A 17,712-nucleotide genomic window follows, 5' to 3' on the forward strand; every position below is an offset into this window, starting at 1 on the left:
CGTGGGATCTTAAATTCAGGAAAAAAATGCTATTAAGATATGCTAGCAATCTACAACCAAATATAAGGTCGAATTAAATTATTATCTAACGTTACTTAAAACGTGAGAAGAATTTCAAAAATTTTTCTTATTCATTTTTTAGAAGTGCACTGCAACAAATATCACTGTCTTATAGATTTTGAGACATAAGTTACTGCAACGAAATAATTACATTTGATTTAACGAAACGGAAAAATATTTATCATTAATCTCTTCCAATTAAGAGGGGAAAAAAAAATCTCTGCTCGTCTTAAATCAAGAATTTATAAATATATATATATTTTTTTTTTTTTTACTAGCGCTTAAAATGATTCTAGATATTTGCATTAGTGAGGATAGGATCTCAAAAATCGAGAATCTAAGATTTTGCAATAAAAACGAGAATCTAACCTAGCTTGTTTTTGCAAAAAAAATGGGATGTAAGAAATTTCTTCCCTACACACCCAATTTCCTCCCTGCAGATAGCAAATAAAACTCCACAAACAAAAGCCATACCCTTTAAAACTCAAATTTTATTTAAGATGTATCAGTAAATGAAAGTTCTTTGCTTCACAGTAAGTCCCTTGCAAAAACAGTAGCTGAATTTGCTATCTATACGTGATGGAGCCTTTAGTTATGATTCCTCTGTGGGAATGTTAGTTCAGATTTCCTTTTAGAAGGATCCATGTTGTACATGGTTGAACACGGCGTGAATGTTGTCGGCCAATATGGCATATTTTAGGACCTCGTGGTCTCTGGAAGAAATAGGAATAATTTTCCATAATCAAATATATCAAGCCGAACACTAGAATATCCTTATTGGGTAAAATAAGTTCAGCAATTATGTTGTCTCTGTATTTAGAGAAATGTCCTTCGTCCACCCACTGCATGGTATCCAATGAAAGCAAAATCCTAGCACTCTATAACGGAGCACCGCTGTGTGAGTCTTTACTGTTCCATGTTCATCTGTCAGACTAAAAAATAATGCACATGCAATACAAAATTGGCGCCAAACTGGCGCATTCAAATTGAACCAATCAAAGACCGTCTAGCAAATCATGTTAGGCGGGCAAACAAAATGACGTTTCTCACAATATATATATATATATATATTTAATGCCTTATAATATAAGTTATATCAATGAGTTGAGTGAATAGTTAAATCGTGGGCAGAGTAAGACAAAAGGTTGGTTTTTAATGAGGAAAACATTTATCTCCCTAAAATGAATCACTTCAGATTGGAACAAAAATAAAAATTGTCGCAGTCTAAAAGGATTTCTCTTTGACTGAAAAGAGAAAAGATTAAGTATATTATTATACAGATACTACACTTGGTAAATATTCAGATACATTACAACAGAACACTGACCACTCTAATTTGTATTTTTAGGGGTAATCAAGGTCGCTGACAACGAATCATATAATCAAACCTGGGGCAAATTTACCGTTTGCATGGTATTAACCCCTGAACCCATGAACTACTTTCCGCCATTTTACAACTTTTTATAAGTTTTTATTGTTAAACAAAAAAAAAAGTTGACCGATTTTTTTTTTTTTTTTTTTTATTAAGTTTTTGATTGATATATTTTAATACTTCTTTATGACTGAATTTTTTTTTTTTTTATATCTAAAATAAGAAAACATTGAATGAAATAGAAAAAATTCTTGTAGGCATCCCATAATTACTTGACATTTTAAGCATAACATAAGCTTTCAACCATCTCAGCAAAAATAACCTTCTTAGTGACATGCAATATGGTTTCCGTTCTGCTAGATCTACAGCAGACGTGCTCACAGTTATATCTCAATGATTGGCGAATCCCTCGATGGAGGCTTCCTCTCTAGGGCAATTGCTCTTGACATATCAAAGGCCTTTGATAAGGTATGGCATAAAGGCCTACTTCACAAGATCTCCAGTCATGGTATAGCTGGAAATGTCTTTTCAACTATTAAATCATTTCTCTCTGATAGGTTCTTAAGAGTAGTGGTTGATGGGCAGAAATCAGAGGCTCTCAGTATTAATGCTGGAGTCCCTCAGAGGTCCATTCTGGGTCCAACTCTCTTCCTGATCTACATCAATGATCTTCCAGACCACATCCTTAGATCATTCGTAGACATTTATGCTGACGACACTACCATCTATGGAAGCACTTCGAACACCGTAAACGACCAAGTTCTCTCTGACTCTCTCTCCTCTGATCTTGAGCACGTGGTACAATGGGGAAAGAAGTGACTGGTTACTTTTAATGCATCTAAAACCAAGCTTCTATCTTTACATCATCAACGCTGTGCTGCCCAGTTGCCATCAATCAAAATGAATGGCTCTCCTCTTGGGGAGGCTTCATGTTTTGACAAGCTTCTGGGCTTGACCTTTACTCCCGATCTGAAATGGAACACGTATATCAAATCAATTGCCAAAGTCGCTGGAAAGATGGTGGGATCCTTCTACCGCTCCAGTAGATATCTCACTCCTGATGCAATTCTCTACCTATATAAAAGCCAAGTTCGGCCAACGATGGAGTACTGTTGCCACATCTGGGCAGGAACTGCGAGAAGCAGCTTATTCTGCCTTGACAGAGTTCAAAATAGACTTTGCAGCTTAGTGGGGGATGCCCTTTTCTCTTCTCTGAAACCCCTTTCCCACAGAAGAGATGTAGTGAGCCTGTCCCTGCTTTATCATTATTTTCAAGGCAGGTGCTCGTCTGAACTTCGATCTCTGACCCCCCCCCCACCTCACCAGACTTTCATGAAAAACACTCGTCTTGTCAGAACCACTATCAACAATTGCCCACACACTTTATCTGTGCCTACACTCAAACGTAGATTCCATGAACATGGCTTCTTTATTAGAACTGCTCGCCTGTGAAACTCTATTCCATTTGCTTGCTTTCCAACTGACTACAATCTGATTGTCTTCAAGTCCAACGGGAGCAAGTTCTCATTGAACCGTCCCCCTAAGTAATCCAATTTACAAAATTCCCACTAATGTTTACTACGCTAAAATCACAATAACAAATATATACCTATTAACCCTTATCCTCGAGTGGCCTCTGGACCTTGATAAGCGGTGACCCCCATGTAAAAAAAAAAAAAAATCAACATGTTTTTTTTAAAAAAAAGTTTTTACACTTTGAACTTTACAGGTAAATTTCCCAAAAAAACTATTCTTTTTTTTTTGTTTTAAATTAGAATATTTTATTTATTGATCTTTTATCTTCAATTTGTGATATATAAAACTTTGGTACATAAATTATTAAAATTTTAATAGACATTTTAAAATGGGGGGGGGTAAAAAAAAACGTTTGTCCAAAATATTATATTTGGTTTATTGGAAAGAGCATAAAATTTCACATTGACCCTGAAAATATCGTAAAAATTGTACCAATAGAAAAATTTTGATAGATTTTTAAAGTTTAAAAATTGAAAAATATTTAACTCGTAAAATTCAATTGAATTCATTACGTAAAAAAATGGCTGCATGAAGGTGCGCCGGCACTTTGTAAACACTGTTTTTTAAAAAATAATATTTCTATTATTTTTTAAACAACTTTAATAGTTTATTTTGGAAGTATATTCCATAAAGAAAATAAACAACCCACTTTAAAAGGAGAAATTACGAGTTTTTATATTTTATTCGCAGTTTTGTGTGAGGGGTGTCAAAAATTCCCTCAAAATTCTGATACACCTATTGTTGATTGTCAATGTCGAACATAAAAAGTGCCACTTATACAAAGCTCTTTCATAACATGGTTGTGACCAAAATTTAGTTCGTTTTCTTTTTAATTCATTTAACAAAAATAGTTGTAAGGTAAAACTAATTAAATGCAATTCAGTGAAATTTTTTCAGCCCTTATCAAGGTGGGCTAGGAAAAAAAAAATTGTTAGTGCCGGCTGTTAAAGTGTTAGAATGACAAGTTTCTTTTGTTATTGTGAAAATCGACAAAGAAATAGTACGAATGCAGGAAGATGAGACAGAATAAAAATGTTCATGGCGGTAAATCAGAAAACAGATCTGTTTTGCAGTGCAAATAAATTACGTGTAGAAATATCTTTTATGTTTTATGCTACAGGTTTGCGGAAATCGTTTAAGGAATCGTCTGAAGAAAGAAATTGTCAGAGTAGAATGTCTTTTGGCATCTAGGTATCTCTACAGTAAAGGGATGGGTTTTTGCTAATCAAGTTGGTTGGGTGTATTTTCATTGAGGAGATACAAGTTTGTTGAAACACATTTTGTAGAAGTACTTGTAAAACAAACATAGACACAAATCTGTGGTGATGTAACAGGCCTAGAGCTTGGTACCCCCCCCCTTTTTTCCGCTCCCTGTCCAAGAGGAACATGTTAATGGTTAGTGCCTGGATGTGGCAACAATACTAAAACCCATGAGCTTTATGGAGATATAGGATACTGGCAGATATAAGAAGTTTTCTAGCCTGATAGAGGGAGCCCACGTTCATTACAGCAGATTTGGTAACATCTTCTATGTACTTATTCCAAATCATGTTACTTGAGAATATCAGTCTAATAAGTTTTAATGTTGGGCTTTCAGGAATGGTGCTATCGACCATGACAATTTGATCCTTGGAAAAGTTTCTTGCAGTTTTTTATAGAGAAGAGCTTTGTCTTAGTAGCATTAAATATGACCACCCATTTTTGACCCCATCCTACTCTAAACTGAAGGTCATTTTGTTAGAATTCATCCATTGTCTTATTTATGAATCAGCATTTAATTTGTCCTCATGTCGGCAATAGAGCATCATGTCATCATACACAGTTTATCATAATCAGAAATAATAGGTCTGAATATCAATCCCTGAGCAATGGTCAGGTCGCCAGATGGGGACACTAAATTTTTCGACATCCGCACCGGGGTTCTACAAGGAGATACTCTTGCCCCTTTTCTTTTCATTGTCTGTCTTGACTTTGTACTTCGCACCTCTGTTGATATACACAACACGCTATGCTTCACCCTAAATGAATCCAAAAACAGACAATCAGCACATATAACTGATGCAAATTACACAGATGATATTGCTTTGTTTGCGAACAACACTGCTGATGTGCAAACACTGTTACGTAAACTAGAAAAGTCTGCAAATGACATTGGTCTCCACATTAATGCGGATAAGACAAAGTTTATGACTTTCAATGTGAAAGGAGAGATCAGGGCTCTTGTTGGATCAACACTGAAAGAAGTCGCTGAGTTTACATATCTGGGCAGCAACATAGCTTCCACAGAGAGAGATATTGAAATTCGCATCTCAAAAGCATGGGCCACATTGGATGGGCTGCGTTCAGTATGGACTTTGGGACTAACAAACTGAAAAGGCAGTTCTTCAGGGAAGTGGTAGAGTCTGTCCTTGTTTACAGTGCTACAACCTGGACACTCACCAAAAGATTGGAAAGAAAACTAGACGACACATACACCCGTATGCTACGAACAGTATTAAATATATCTTGGTAAAATCATCCCACGAAGCAGCAACTTTATGGCAACCTACCTGCCATATCTAATACCATCATAGAAAGACACCTACGATTTGCTGGTCATTGTCTGAGGAGCAAGGATGAATTAGTGAGTGATGTATTGCTATGGACTCCATGACACGGACACGCAAGCAAAGGAAGACGTAGATTCACGTACATCCAGCAAATAGCATACGACGCAAACTGTGAACCTGAAGAAAAGAGGAAACTCTGGAGAGGAAGAGTCACATTGGTCCGGGCAAGGAGCCCGTCATGATGATGATGATGATGATGATGATCAACCCCTGGGGCACACCCACATTAATGTGATGTTGTTTAGATATATGGTCATTAAGAATATTCTTCCTCTTAGTTAAGAAAATTATGGTTGTATTAAACATTCTCCCAGTACTATGATGTAAGTTAATTTTTCTACTATAAGGTAAAATTTATAAAGAAATGCAGAAATAACTTTATTTACAAAATCCATAAACAAATGAAAACACACATTGTCAATTTTTTCTTATAAACCTTTTCTTGAATTAAAACTATTTTATGGTGTTTTTTTTTTTTTTTATTTCATATTTATATTTAAAAAAAAAAAGAAAAAGAAGGTATATTAAAAAAAACAACATTACAGTGTTGAAGGTGGATTTTTGTATTATTTCATTATGTCTTCAGTCAGTGAAAGAGAATTCCTTTTTAATTTTTGTTCCAATCAATCTTTTTTGGAGAGCCACATTAAAAACTGATCTTCGAAATTTATAAAAACTAGCATTTCAACCCGGCGTTACCTGGATGTTTGGAGGTGTATGTTGAGCAAAAAAAAGTTGTAGTAGGAAGGCAGGCTCTATCCCATACCATAAAGGAGGAAAAGAATGGGAAAAAATCACCACCAAACTGGAAGTGACGTAGGTTTAAATTAAGGCTAGACAATCGAAAAGAGGGGATGACTTTCGACAATATCGGTGAAAAAAGCGAACCCTTCCTGTAGAAAATTTGCTCAGTTGAAGGTGAAGAAATTAATGTTTTTAGCCAATTTTTTGGTATTTGCTGTCTGAAAGGTTGACCTTAAAAACGATGCTGATCTTGTGAAAATCCGTTGTCTCTGTCGAAAGTTTTAGGCAAACATGCAAACATACATACATTTATATATTGGTAGCTCAAATTTTCAACCCAAACCGATTAAAAAGCTTGTCCTATCTCTGAATACTCTTTATGTAAAATTTCAAATGTTTAGATCAGAAATTGTCTGAGTAATTTGGTAGAGACCGCAGTGGTCAGTTTTTTTTTTTTAACTTTGACCCCTATTATGACCCCCCCTTAACATTTATTGTTTTGGGCTCAAATCAAGTTATTAAGTTAGATCCATGTCCGAGGAACCTATATCTAAAATTTCAAGTGTTTAGACCGAAAATTGGCAGAGGAGTTTGGTAGAGTTCTCAAAGGTCAAATTGTTGAATTTTGACCTCTTAACAGCCAAATTTCTGGCCGAAAACCGATTACAAAGATTTTCCCAAATCTCGGTACCCTGTATATCGAATTTCGAGTCTGGAGACTGAAAATTGACAGAGATATCATGTAGGGAAATGTACACAGACAGACAGGCACACAGACAGACACTTTCACTTTTATAGATATATAGATAATACATTTTGATTTTTAAAAAATGCTACAAACGTTTTGCCTCTTCACTAGGGCAGATCAGACACAAGGTTGGTTTTTAATGTTGAGAAAATTTAGCTCCTCCTTAAAAAGGTTTTCAGTGCATTCATCTGCTTATATATTCAACAGCATGTGCACAGAAATGCATAGTTTTAGTTACATATTTTGATATGGTATTTGTAAACTTTTAAACTTTTTATAAATAAAACTGTAAATAATAAAACCTTTTTTTTATAGTAAATATTTTTCTTAATAAAACTTTATGATCCATGCTTCCCCAAAAAATCTCATTCGACACTCACACAATGACAACTCCTTCAATCAACCCTGAACAAATACATCCTACCTCTATAGTTTGTCACAGTAACGGTCATTCTGTTTCAATCAGTGTCCATTTGTCCTTAATGTCTGAATGCTTAGAAAGGGGTCAATCAACAAAATCAACAGTTGTAGTACTTGTCACATCCAGGGTGACCTTTTAGAATAGCTACATTATCCTGTCCATCCCTATATGATGCAAATAGTACAATACTTTTGCCTCTTCCCACCCTACACAGCATATAAGGTGACCCCCCCCCCAAAAAAACGGGCCCCAACTCTAATTAGGCCCTGTTTCTTAGTGTTTTGTCCGAATGAAATGAAACTTTGGTCATAACTAGTTTATTATATTCAAAACATCACATCAAAACACTAGGGTCTTTGGCCTTTTTTTCTCCGTCCTATAGCATATGTTCTAGATGGCCTCCATTTAGCTTTTGTTTTTTTGGTCACCCTGTACTACAGCAATATCACTGTCTAATTTCGGGCAATACTTTCAAATTCTAGTTAGAGCAATAGGTCTGTTTCTATCAAAGGGCACAGAGACTCAATTAAATTTTGCTTGAAACTTGTCTCTTCAAACATCACAAGATAATTTGCCTTTCGTACAAACTCCTTTTTGTTTGTGATCATAGAATTTATCCAACTATGAATAATAACTGAATCAATTCAGATCTTAATTGTTTTCACCCCCCCCCCCCCGGGCATGAGATTAACGCAATATATTATATTCTCCAATTCAACCACACTAATATATTTGCTTTTCTTTTGAGTATTGTGGACATGTTCTTTTGGAGCAATATAAAAGCTAAAAAGCAGTCATGTGAATATGTCTGTTTCTTATATCTAACCAAGAGGTACATCCATTGATGTCTATACAGATTTTAGATTGACAATTGTCCTAATCACTTGTTTACATTGCCTCAGTCACTCTGCATATGTCTGCTGCATTCATACTCAAATGAATTAACATGTTTGTTCAGCTCATAATAATCCAGGATTGGCTGGACCTTGTGATTTGTTAGTTGAACTGCTGCTAATAATGGTAACACTCCCGTTCTTATGTATTTACCCCGTCGAACTCTAATTCAATGTCGATTTTTGCAATTTTTTTCTTCAGGCAAGTTTCATAAGAACCAGCATTATCTTTAGTGTTGGGAACTCTGTAGTTTAGTGACATCAAAATTTGCACAGAAATCCTTGTCTTCTACTTTGCATGAACTCATTTCACTGCTATAGGTTATTGTGCAATATGCCTTCATGAGCTCCACAGTGCCATTCTTATAAGGCGGTAACTCCTCAAAATTGACTGATAATATCTAGTATCAATAATCTTTCTTTTCATTCATTAGATACTAGTTGCCTATAATAGAGGCACTAGTCACTAATGCCTCTATTGTAGACAATAACTTTTGATGCGCCATTAATGGCTTGTGAGTACAACGTTTTCAGTGCGCAATATCTCACAAATTGTCCTAGAGCACCATATCCATAACAAATTGTTTTTAGTAGCTCTTTGCAGTTCATGATCAAGTGTGGATCTTGCAGTTAAAATATTGTCTACCAAACGTGTTACCTATCTCGGGTTGCTCTTCAATCTGTTTTGGTTCTTTTCCAATTTCTGCATTTGCAACTGCAACTCCTAGGTTCTCTTAAATGTCAGCGCTGGCAATCAAAATCTCCAGTGCAGAGTCAGAATCGTTTTCTGGAAAGTTATTAACAAAGGGCAGCATCTCAATTTATCGCTGATCATTTTCCTCAAATCCTGCCAGTTCTGATTTTGTATAACAGTGGATCATCTATGTCCTTCTTTTTAGCTTTTTGATATGAAGAGAAAAATCTTTGTAAATTTTGGTTCTGTCTCATTTGCATCCAGTTTTTTCATCACTTAATTCAAAATATAAGATCAAAGTTTCTCCTTTCAGGAACAGGAGGTAAAAAAACTTACAATCTGGGATCGATTATTACTTTGCGACAAACTTCACCTTTGCTAACTATGCCATATGATTGTATGAAAGGTTGCTAAGCCACATGCACTCAAGGACTGTATGCATATTTTTTCTGGTGCATTATTACAATATAAAAATGCATCATTCAATAATTTCAGTGATTGTTTTTAAGTGTTTCATTCTTGAAGTGTGTGATTTTCTTGCGAATATATTATTTCTTTCAATGTAAAGATAGTTCTCATCAAAACTCTATTGATAAACATCATTTTTAACATAGACTATTTGAGATCGATTGACATAGACACTTTAAACATTACTTATTAGCCTGAATTCAGTAATATTAAGAGACCACAAGTAGTGGTGAGACGATTAATCGGAATCGTTAATCGTAAGAATCGTGTATTTTGGGAGGTATCGGAATCGCATCGTTAAAAAATACCTTAATTTTCCGATTCCTTCATTACGATTCTTTTTAGTCTGATGTTGAAAAAAAGAAAAAAATTTCCTGATATTTCTAACCGCAAGAGAGAAATGTAGCATGTTATAAAAAGAAACCAAAGAAATTCATTATTAACAGGGCAATGCTTAGTGCCCCCTCCCTTACAAGGTTCATTCATTCAGATCTATTTTAATCAAAACTACAAAAGAGTTAACTTGAAAAGAAGTATGCAGGGCTCTACATTGTGAGTAAAAGAAAAGAAAAAAACGCTTATCTTTTTTGTAACTGTTTTTTTTACTGACAAATCTTCTAATAGTGAATGAAAATGCTTTTTCAACTTATATTTTCTTAAAATAAAACTAGCAAAGTCAAATTATTTAAACAGTAAAAGGTTTAATAGCACAATATACTTTTTTTCTTTTTTTAAAAGAAGGCTTTTAAAAGAAATATCTCTAAAATGAAATTGATCACATATTATTTCGCAAAATTTTGACGGTAGTCGGCTTCTTTTGAAGTTTCAAAAAGAATATCATTGGAATAACATTAGAACTACACATGCTAAGTGGTGGTTTGCGGTTAAGGTCTTCAGAAAATGAAAAAACAAAAACAATTATTTTGCTATCTCTTAAATACAGCTTTATATTTAATTTAAGCTACTACTGGATAAGTCAATTTTCAAATTTTTTTTTTTTTTTTTTTTTTTTTTTAATTTACATTCTATTAAAATATTCAGCTCATGAAGCAATTAGATATATTTTTTGGAACTTCTTTGCAGACCCCCCCCCCCAAATAAAATACTGGTTTTAATTTAGATTAGATAACATTTTTGGTATTATTTTACTTTAGGGCTCGTCTCACGTTCGTATAGGAAAATATATTTTTTAAAGTAGATTTAGGTGTGCTGAAAACGCCACCCCATTCTCGAGTAACTCTTTATAAAATACCTATTTCGAATTTTCTTTTTATCCCGAAAAAATAAAACTTATTCTAAAAAAGACATGGGGGCTATGTTTTTTGTAACCCCCTCCCCCCAAAAAAACACCATGAACTTTATAAACAAACAAAAACACGTGTTAGATGCTTCCTTCCATATTTTAAAAACTATTTGCCGGCCCCAATTTTGAATGCAATATTTGTTTATAACACACCCGAAATTATATGAAAATTAAGATTTTAAAGGCAAGTCCTGTGGTAGCGTATTATCGACATTTACAAACAAAAAACAATTGCCTTTCCAAAATTATCCGCAATTTTTTAAAATTAATTTTCATCTAATTTTAAATTGTCCGCGCAAGATTACTACGCTTATGTCACTTTAATACGAGTGTGGGTGCACATATGGCACATGAATAGCCTTAGTGTGCACTCGAGCGTACCTTAACGAAAGCTGTAAAATGGCCGAAAATAGTCTGAGGGTTCAGGGGCTCATACCCACTAGCGTAGCTGGGGGGGGGGCGGTCAGCCCCATGTGACAGCCATAGAGGGGTGACACCCCCCCCCCCAAAAAAAAAATTTTTTTTCAGCCAAGCTTAGGTGCGAAAATAGTCAGAAATAGAATTTATTTATTATATATTATGGAATTTTTAAGTTTTAATTTAAAATCTTTTTTTTAGAATATTATAAACTCTTAAAAAAATTAGTCATTGCAAAATCCTTTGCCGATTTTTATTGAAAACTTTTGTACTTTTGAAATCATTTGATGACATTTCATTTTTTTAACTGTGGAAAAATGAGAAAGAAACGAGATATATATATATATATATCCGGGGGGGCGGGGGGGGTCACCTAGCCAGCATTGGCAAGCCAATGGTAACAAAGTGTGAAAAAATCTAACAATTTCAAAGTGTTAGCAAGTAAAGTGGACATTAAAGGGATTAGTGAATTCCAAAGTTTTCACACCTTTATGCGAAAACACGTATTGGCATCATCTGTAGGAGCAATAAATATAAAGCCATAAATCCCAAAACTAGGATAGAAATTATTTCTGCTAATTGGTATCTTTCATATTGTTTGACAATTTAGTTTTCACGTTTCTCAGCTACTGACGAGACACACAAAAGACAGTGTAAATTTTCCAAGATAAAAATGTAAGTGTATACTTTTAAACTATTTTAAAGACAGTCAAAATGTGTTTCATGAATTGAAAATTAATTTAATTTTAACTAGTCTGTGCTTGTAATGAATATGCTAATTATGAAATGAAATAACTAAGAAATTGTTTTTGTGGTTTCAACTATATTCTAGTTCTAATAACTTTTTAATTTTCAAATATAAAAATATATTTATTGAATAAATAAGATAGTTTCTTATAATAATTGCACAATACCTTCACGTTTCTTTTGAATAATCTTTGAGAATAATAATGGCAAAAAAATGGGCGAAACAATAAATAAACAAAAAAGCAAATGTTATTAAAGACAAACTAAGTTACTTTTTTACCCAATTAGATATTTTTTTGGAGTATACCCGAACGAGCATCACCGCGTCTATATTTTTTTCTGTTTATTTTTTTGCAATTTGGAAAAACTGTAAGAAACCGAACAGAACAGTGGATTATTATTGATTGGACACTTACCAGATTATCTCACAAAAAACAAGCAAAAGTATTTTGACATTTGAAAGGGGTGCTAGTTTTTAGTTACAACGTTATAGCAAACCGATCCCATATTGGAACCACTCTATGAGAATTGGGAATTTGGTGCTTGTGCAGTGTACGTACCGTGTTATATTTTAGATGGGATTTCCAAGTTGAATTAAATTTTTATGGTATGTTTTTTCATTAAATTGTTAGGTGAAAGTGCAGAACAGTTAAAGAATAGCTTTTTCAATAATAACATTATTTCAGCATGGTTCGTATTTCTCGCAGTATCAAAAATGTGGTGCTCAGTAAAAATGGCACAAGTGAATAAGTAGGTAAAAATGGCACAAGTGAATAAGTAGGTAAAAATGGCACAAGTGAATAAGTAGGTAAAAATGGCACCAAAAGGTCCTACTGAAGCGATGGGGTCCCAAATTCTAATCTCATTTTGGGTTTTGTAAAATAAAATAAAGTTGTTTTTTTTTTAAACTTTTTTAGGCGGACGTTGGCTTTCACCATTTTTATATTTAATTAGTATATATTTTCTTTCTCTTCCGCTATATTTTTTTTATTGAATTCATTAAATCTGTTAATTATGAGGACCAAAATAATGAATCGTGTTAATTTATTCTCTAATTTTCTTGTTTTTGTTCTGTTATATAAATTCTATTTTATTTGTTTTTGCTCTGAAGGATAAATTCTATTTTCTTTGTTTTTTTTTCTGTATTCCAATTAAGTAAAATAAATTTTCTCTAAAATAAATTTTGCTAATTTTTCCGTTTAGTTTACTATATAATAATTTTATTTAAACCAAAAAACGACGGTGTAGACATAAAATATCTCTTCCAAAGTTAGGGAACATATTTGGGAACTATCCGACCATAAGTATAAAACTACCTGGTATATTTCAAAACAATAATTCCCTAGGAATCGGAATCGTACTTGGTGTCGGAATCGTTAATCAATATTTTCCTGGAATCGGAATCGTATAAAAATTAGAAATCGTCCCAACACTAACCACAAGAAAGATATACTATAACATATATAAATGGTCAATTGAGGAGAGCAAAATTATGTTTGCAACTTCTTTACTAACTCAGTGTTAAGAGGTAAAGGAAAACTTTAATGGAATATTCGAATGTGTCTATGTAGGTTCTTAAAGCCATGATTTGCTAGTTTCAAACATTTGTTATTAATAGCAATAAGGTATAAACTCTCAACTGATTCTGTTTATCAGTATTAACATCACATGACACTTTTCTTCCGATGAAACCTGTTGATCAATCACAACTTTACTTCATTCAAATGTTTTCATTATGCATGAGCATCTTGTCTCAGTTTGTCACACCTATACAAACGAGTCAAGTATGATAAGAATAACAACAAAAAAATTGTGAATATATATTTTTTGACATTTTGCATAAATTAGTAAAATCAGTTTGTTTGTTACAATCATTGGATAAATTAGATTTGGAAAGTTGTTTCAAGTAACAAAGGATAATCATTTAATATTATAAGAAAATATTAGTTTTATGAGAAAAATTTTCTTTCCAGGCTGACATTGTTATGTGAACAATTTACTAATTCATTTTGAAATAACATAATTTTATTTTCGCTCTCATTGCAGGTCATTTACCCACACACACATATATATTTATATAAACATACCTATGCATTTTCATCTTTTATATTGTGTATACCAACATAATGGTATATGAACAAGCATATTTAGACCAAGATCATGGAACACATGCAATGAATTCTCTCAGTGAACTTTGGAAGAAACAAATCCTTTGTGATGCTACAGTTTATGCTGGACGATATCAAATCAATGTAAGTTTTGTTAAGTGTTATTTTAATTTTCTTATTCAGCTAAAAATCATATATCTCGCATTGATAAACCTGGCAACTCTTGGTTGATGTGGATAGCCTCTGAGTACAACATTGTTAAATTGGTGATGACAATCTTGTAGTGATAAAACCAATGGTTGTTATGTAGCCTGCAAATATAGTTGCTTATCATGGTAACTGCTGTCTCCCTTTCTCAAGTGTAAACCATTATTTGAACTGGTCTGGAAGTGAATTTAAAAGAAGTGACAAATGCGATAAACATAACAGGTTAATTAGTGTTGTATTATAAATGGAGTAAAGTTCTTAAATATTTATGCAGTTGAATGGTGAATCGAAGTAGTCTTTTAGGTAATGTTGGTTTCAAAAAAACTGAGTACCACTAAGAACAATGTGTATCCATATCCTTCCTCTGATTATATCATCACACAAGTGGTCTCTGATCGTTAGACCCTAGTAGTTTTCCATAGTAGAACAGCTACTTCTTCCTCTTGAACTAAAGCATCAGAAGTACCTGGATCTGAATTGGTAATGGTATAAGGCAGCTCGATCAAAGTAGATCTGACCTCAATCTTACACGAAGAATCACTACTACTTGCATTGGAATCTGGTTCTCTCCATTCAGCACTTTCTGATGATGTGTCATCACGGTTGACCACTATCAGTGCTGAACTGAGATTTGGGTGCACATCTTCTACATGCTGAGGCATGCCATTGACAACCAATAACTATGGACTTATTACTCTAATGATATGACCTGGTCTGAATTTTTATATATAATGTCCTTGTGGATCACATGTGCAGTGCTTGCTGTTGTGAAAAAATGGCAACTATTGTAGTGAATGGTATTAGTGTCCACTCGCTTCCATACTTCATGCAAACTCCCTTTTTCCATGATACTGGGGTTGAGTCTATCGTCTGACATTCTACACAATTCTGAACAACTACTTTTATTGCCATTTTAAACATGAACGAATCGATTCTATGCACTGGCTATATGGGTTCAATCTTTCTCTTTACATCATTGAGCCACCGTTGTGGAATTCTTGTCAGTGAATTCTCTTAGTTTTGGTCAAATCTTGTTAGATCGAAATGCATACAATTGCTATTCATTTGGACGCTGCCAGAGCTCCCCCTTTTACTGGGGAGCTGGTTTTCCCCAACAGCGTGGGAAACAGATATGGCAGAAACTGGCCTACAGCCAGAGGTAAGTGTGTGATTCTTAACTTAAATCAGACGTTCATTACTACTACACCTACGTGAACTCATTCACTTAACTATTCAGTTCTGCAAGTCAACTTTTTGATTGTCAGCATTAAATTTGAACACTTTTCACTAAGATATCAGGTTTTATTTCACTTTCTTTTTGCCTTCACATCATGGGTTCGAGCCTGCCTGCCTACTACCACTTTTTTTTTCTTTTTCACACACCTGCAAACATCCAGGCAATGCCAGGCACCCCCGCTAGTCTTAAATAAATAAAGAAATTCTGGAATGATAATAAATGAAAAGAAATGTGTTAACAATAGTAAATTATTGTTAGATTATTCCATTTCCAAAGAAGTGGTATATCACCAAGCTTTAATAGAAAAAGTATAAAAAATATCTATACTTACAAATTAAAAAGAATTTGAATCTTTTTGAGGATTGCTTAATTTCTAGATTGGGATTGCTAAATTTTTACATGTGATATTTACTAAAATATATGGATCTGACATAACTGTTTGCAAATGTAAGGAAAAAGAAGTCAGAAGAACAAAAAAAAGTTTTTAATAAATTAAATTGAAGGAAATAGGAAGAGAGAAAAGAAAGAAATAAAAAGTAGGAATACTGAAAAAGAATAGGAAGAAAGTAATCTCCAATGAAGCCATCGGAAGAAGTACAAGGCTTACTAGGGTCATGAAATCTTTACGTTTCATAGCAACATAGTGACACTGGTTATTTGTTATGCTTAATTAGAATAAGAGTAAGAAAGACTAATATATAAATTCTCTCTCTCAGAACAGTTAGCTAAAGTTTGACTAACAACTAACAAGGCTAACCTTACACGTCACAACAGGAATAATATAAAGATTTTATTAATCAAATTTTAATAATGTTTGATCTTTAAATGTCCAATTTGATTTTTAATTATTAAAAACATACTTCTGAAAATCCAGACAAAGCCATATACTCTAACTGAAAAATGCATAATTTTATTTAATTTGCACAAAAAATTTATTAATCTCAATATTTGTATCCATTGATGGTAAAAGCTAATAAAAAGAATCCGTTCCAAGTTGATGCATAAAAGAACCAAGGTTGTAATCACCTTGTTGCTATTAACAAATGTTTGAAATTATCAAATCTTAATATGGTTTTTAAGAACCTTCTTTTGTAGAGCCACTAACACTTTGTAACATTTGTAAGGAGAAAATTTTTACAAAGCAATTGAATCAAACATATCAGTTAACTAGTTAAATGACAAAATATTAGCAAAATTGATTTTGTTTTTAACTTAAGTGAAATGTTAAATTATAGTTTAACAATTTTATTGAAAGAGGGTTATGCTTTTTCATTTGTGAGCAATAATTGTAATAATTCTTTTCAGTAATAATTGTTATGTTCATGTTTTTCAATTTATATAGGCTTTTTTGTTTTTAATGCTTTAAAATGAATGGTGGAGTTCAAATTAGGTAAAAATTATTTATCAAAATTGAGAAGAGTTAGAGTAATTTTCTCATTTATGTATTAGTATATTTTTTATTCATGTTGAAATGTATTTTTTAACTACCTTTTTTGTGAAATAAATGTTCGCTCTCAAGTATAACATTTATAATCTAGAAAAACTGGCATTAAAATGTTAAATGTCTTTTATAAACTTTAGAACAGTAGCATAATCATTCTATCGAAAATGACATAAACATTCAACGATCAAGTGAAAATTAAGATTTCTATCATTTGGAACAGCTTATTATTTAAAAATAGTATTTCCTTTTTATGATGGCTTATTTTATAATGTATATTTTTGAATGTTTTTTTTTTTTTTAATCCTATAAATTTCAAGTAACAAAATAAATAAAAAATTACATTTGTATTTCTGGATGTATAAAGAATAATTAAAAATAATGTAAAAATTAAAATTTAAGAGATTCTTAATAAAATATAGAAGTAAAATTAATTCACGTTGACACTCTGGTTGAGAGATCTGCTCAATTAATCACCAAGTATGGCTAATTAGAAGAATTAAAATGGAATTTTTAAAAATAAAACTCAATCCCAGAACTAAGGCATATTTAGCATGTATTTTACTTCATTAAAGTTCATATGAAAAAGCCTTCAGGAAATGCAGCTTTAGTATAATAATAGGTTTTCTTTTTTTGTTTTGTTTTTTTAAATGGTAGTCACAATTTATCAAGGCCCGGAAACCACTCTGGGATAAGGGTTATTGCGG

General features: G+C 32.9%; 1 protein-coding gene across 1 annotated transcript in view; it reads left to right on the forward strand.

The window, feature by feature from the left end:
* LOC145293158 (uncharacterized) overlaps positions 1-17,712 on the forward strand; it is a 53,802-nt gene that overhangs the window by 18,064 nt on the left and 18,026 nt on the right. Inside the window, exon 2 of the mRNA XM_080139609.1 lies at positions 14,059-14,264. Within this exon, the coding sequence (XP_079995735.1) occupies positions 14,139-14,264 (126 nt within the window). The 5' untranslated portion in view covers positions 14,059-14,138. The remainder of the gene's footprint in view (positions 1-14,058; positions 14,265-17,712) is intronic.

Source organism: Euprymna scolopes, chromosome 14, assembly GCF_053919585.1.
Source record: "Euprymna scolopes isolate OS-2025 chromosome 14, ASM5391958v1, whole genome shotgun sequence".
In the NCBI taxonomy this organism is placed as follows: Eukaryota; Metazoa; Mollusca; class Cephalopoda; order Sepiida; family Sepiolidae; genus Euprymna; species Euprymna scolopes.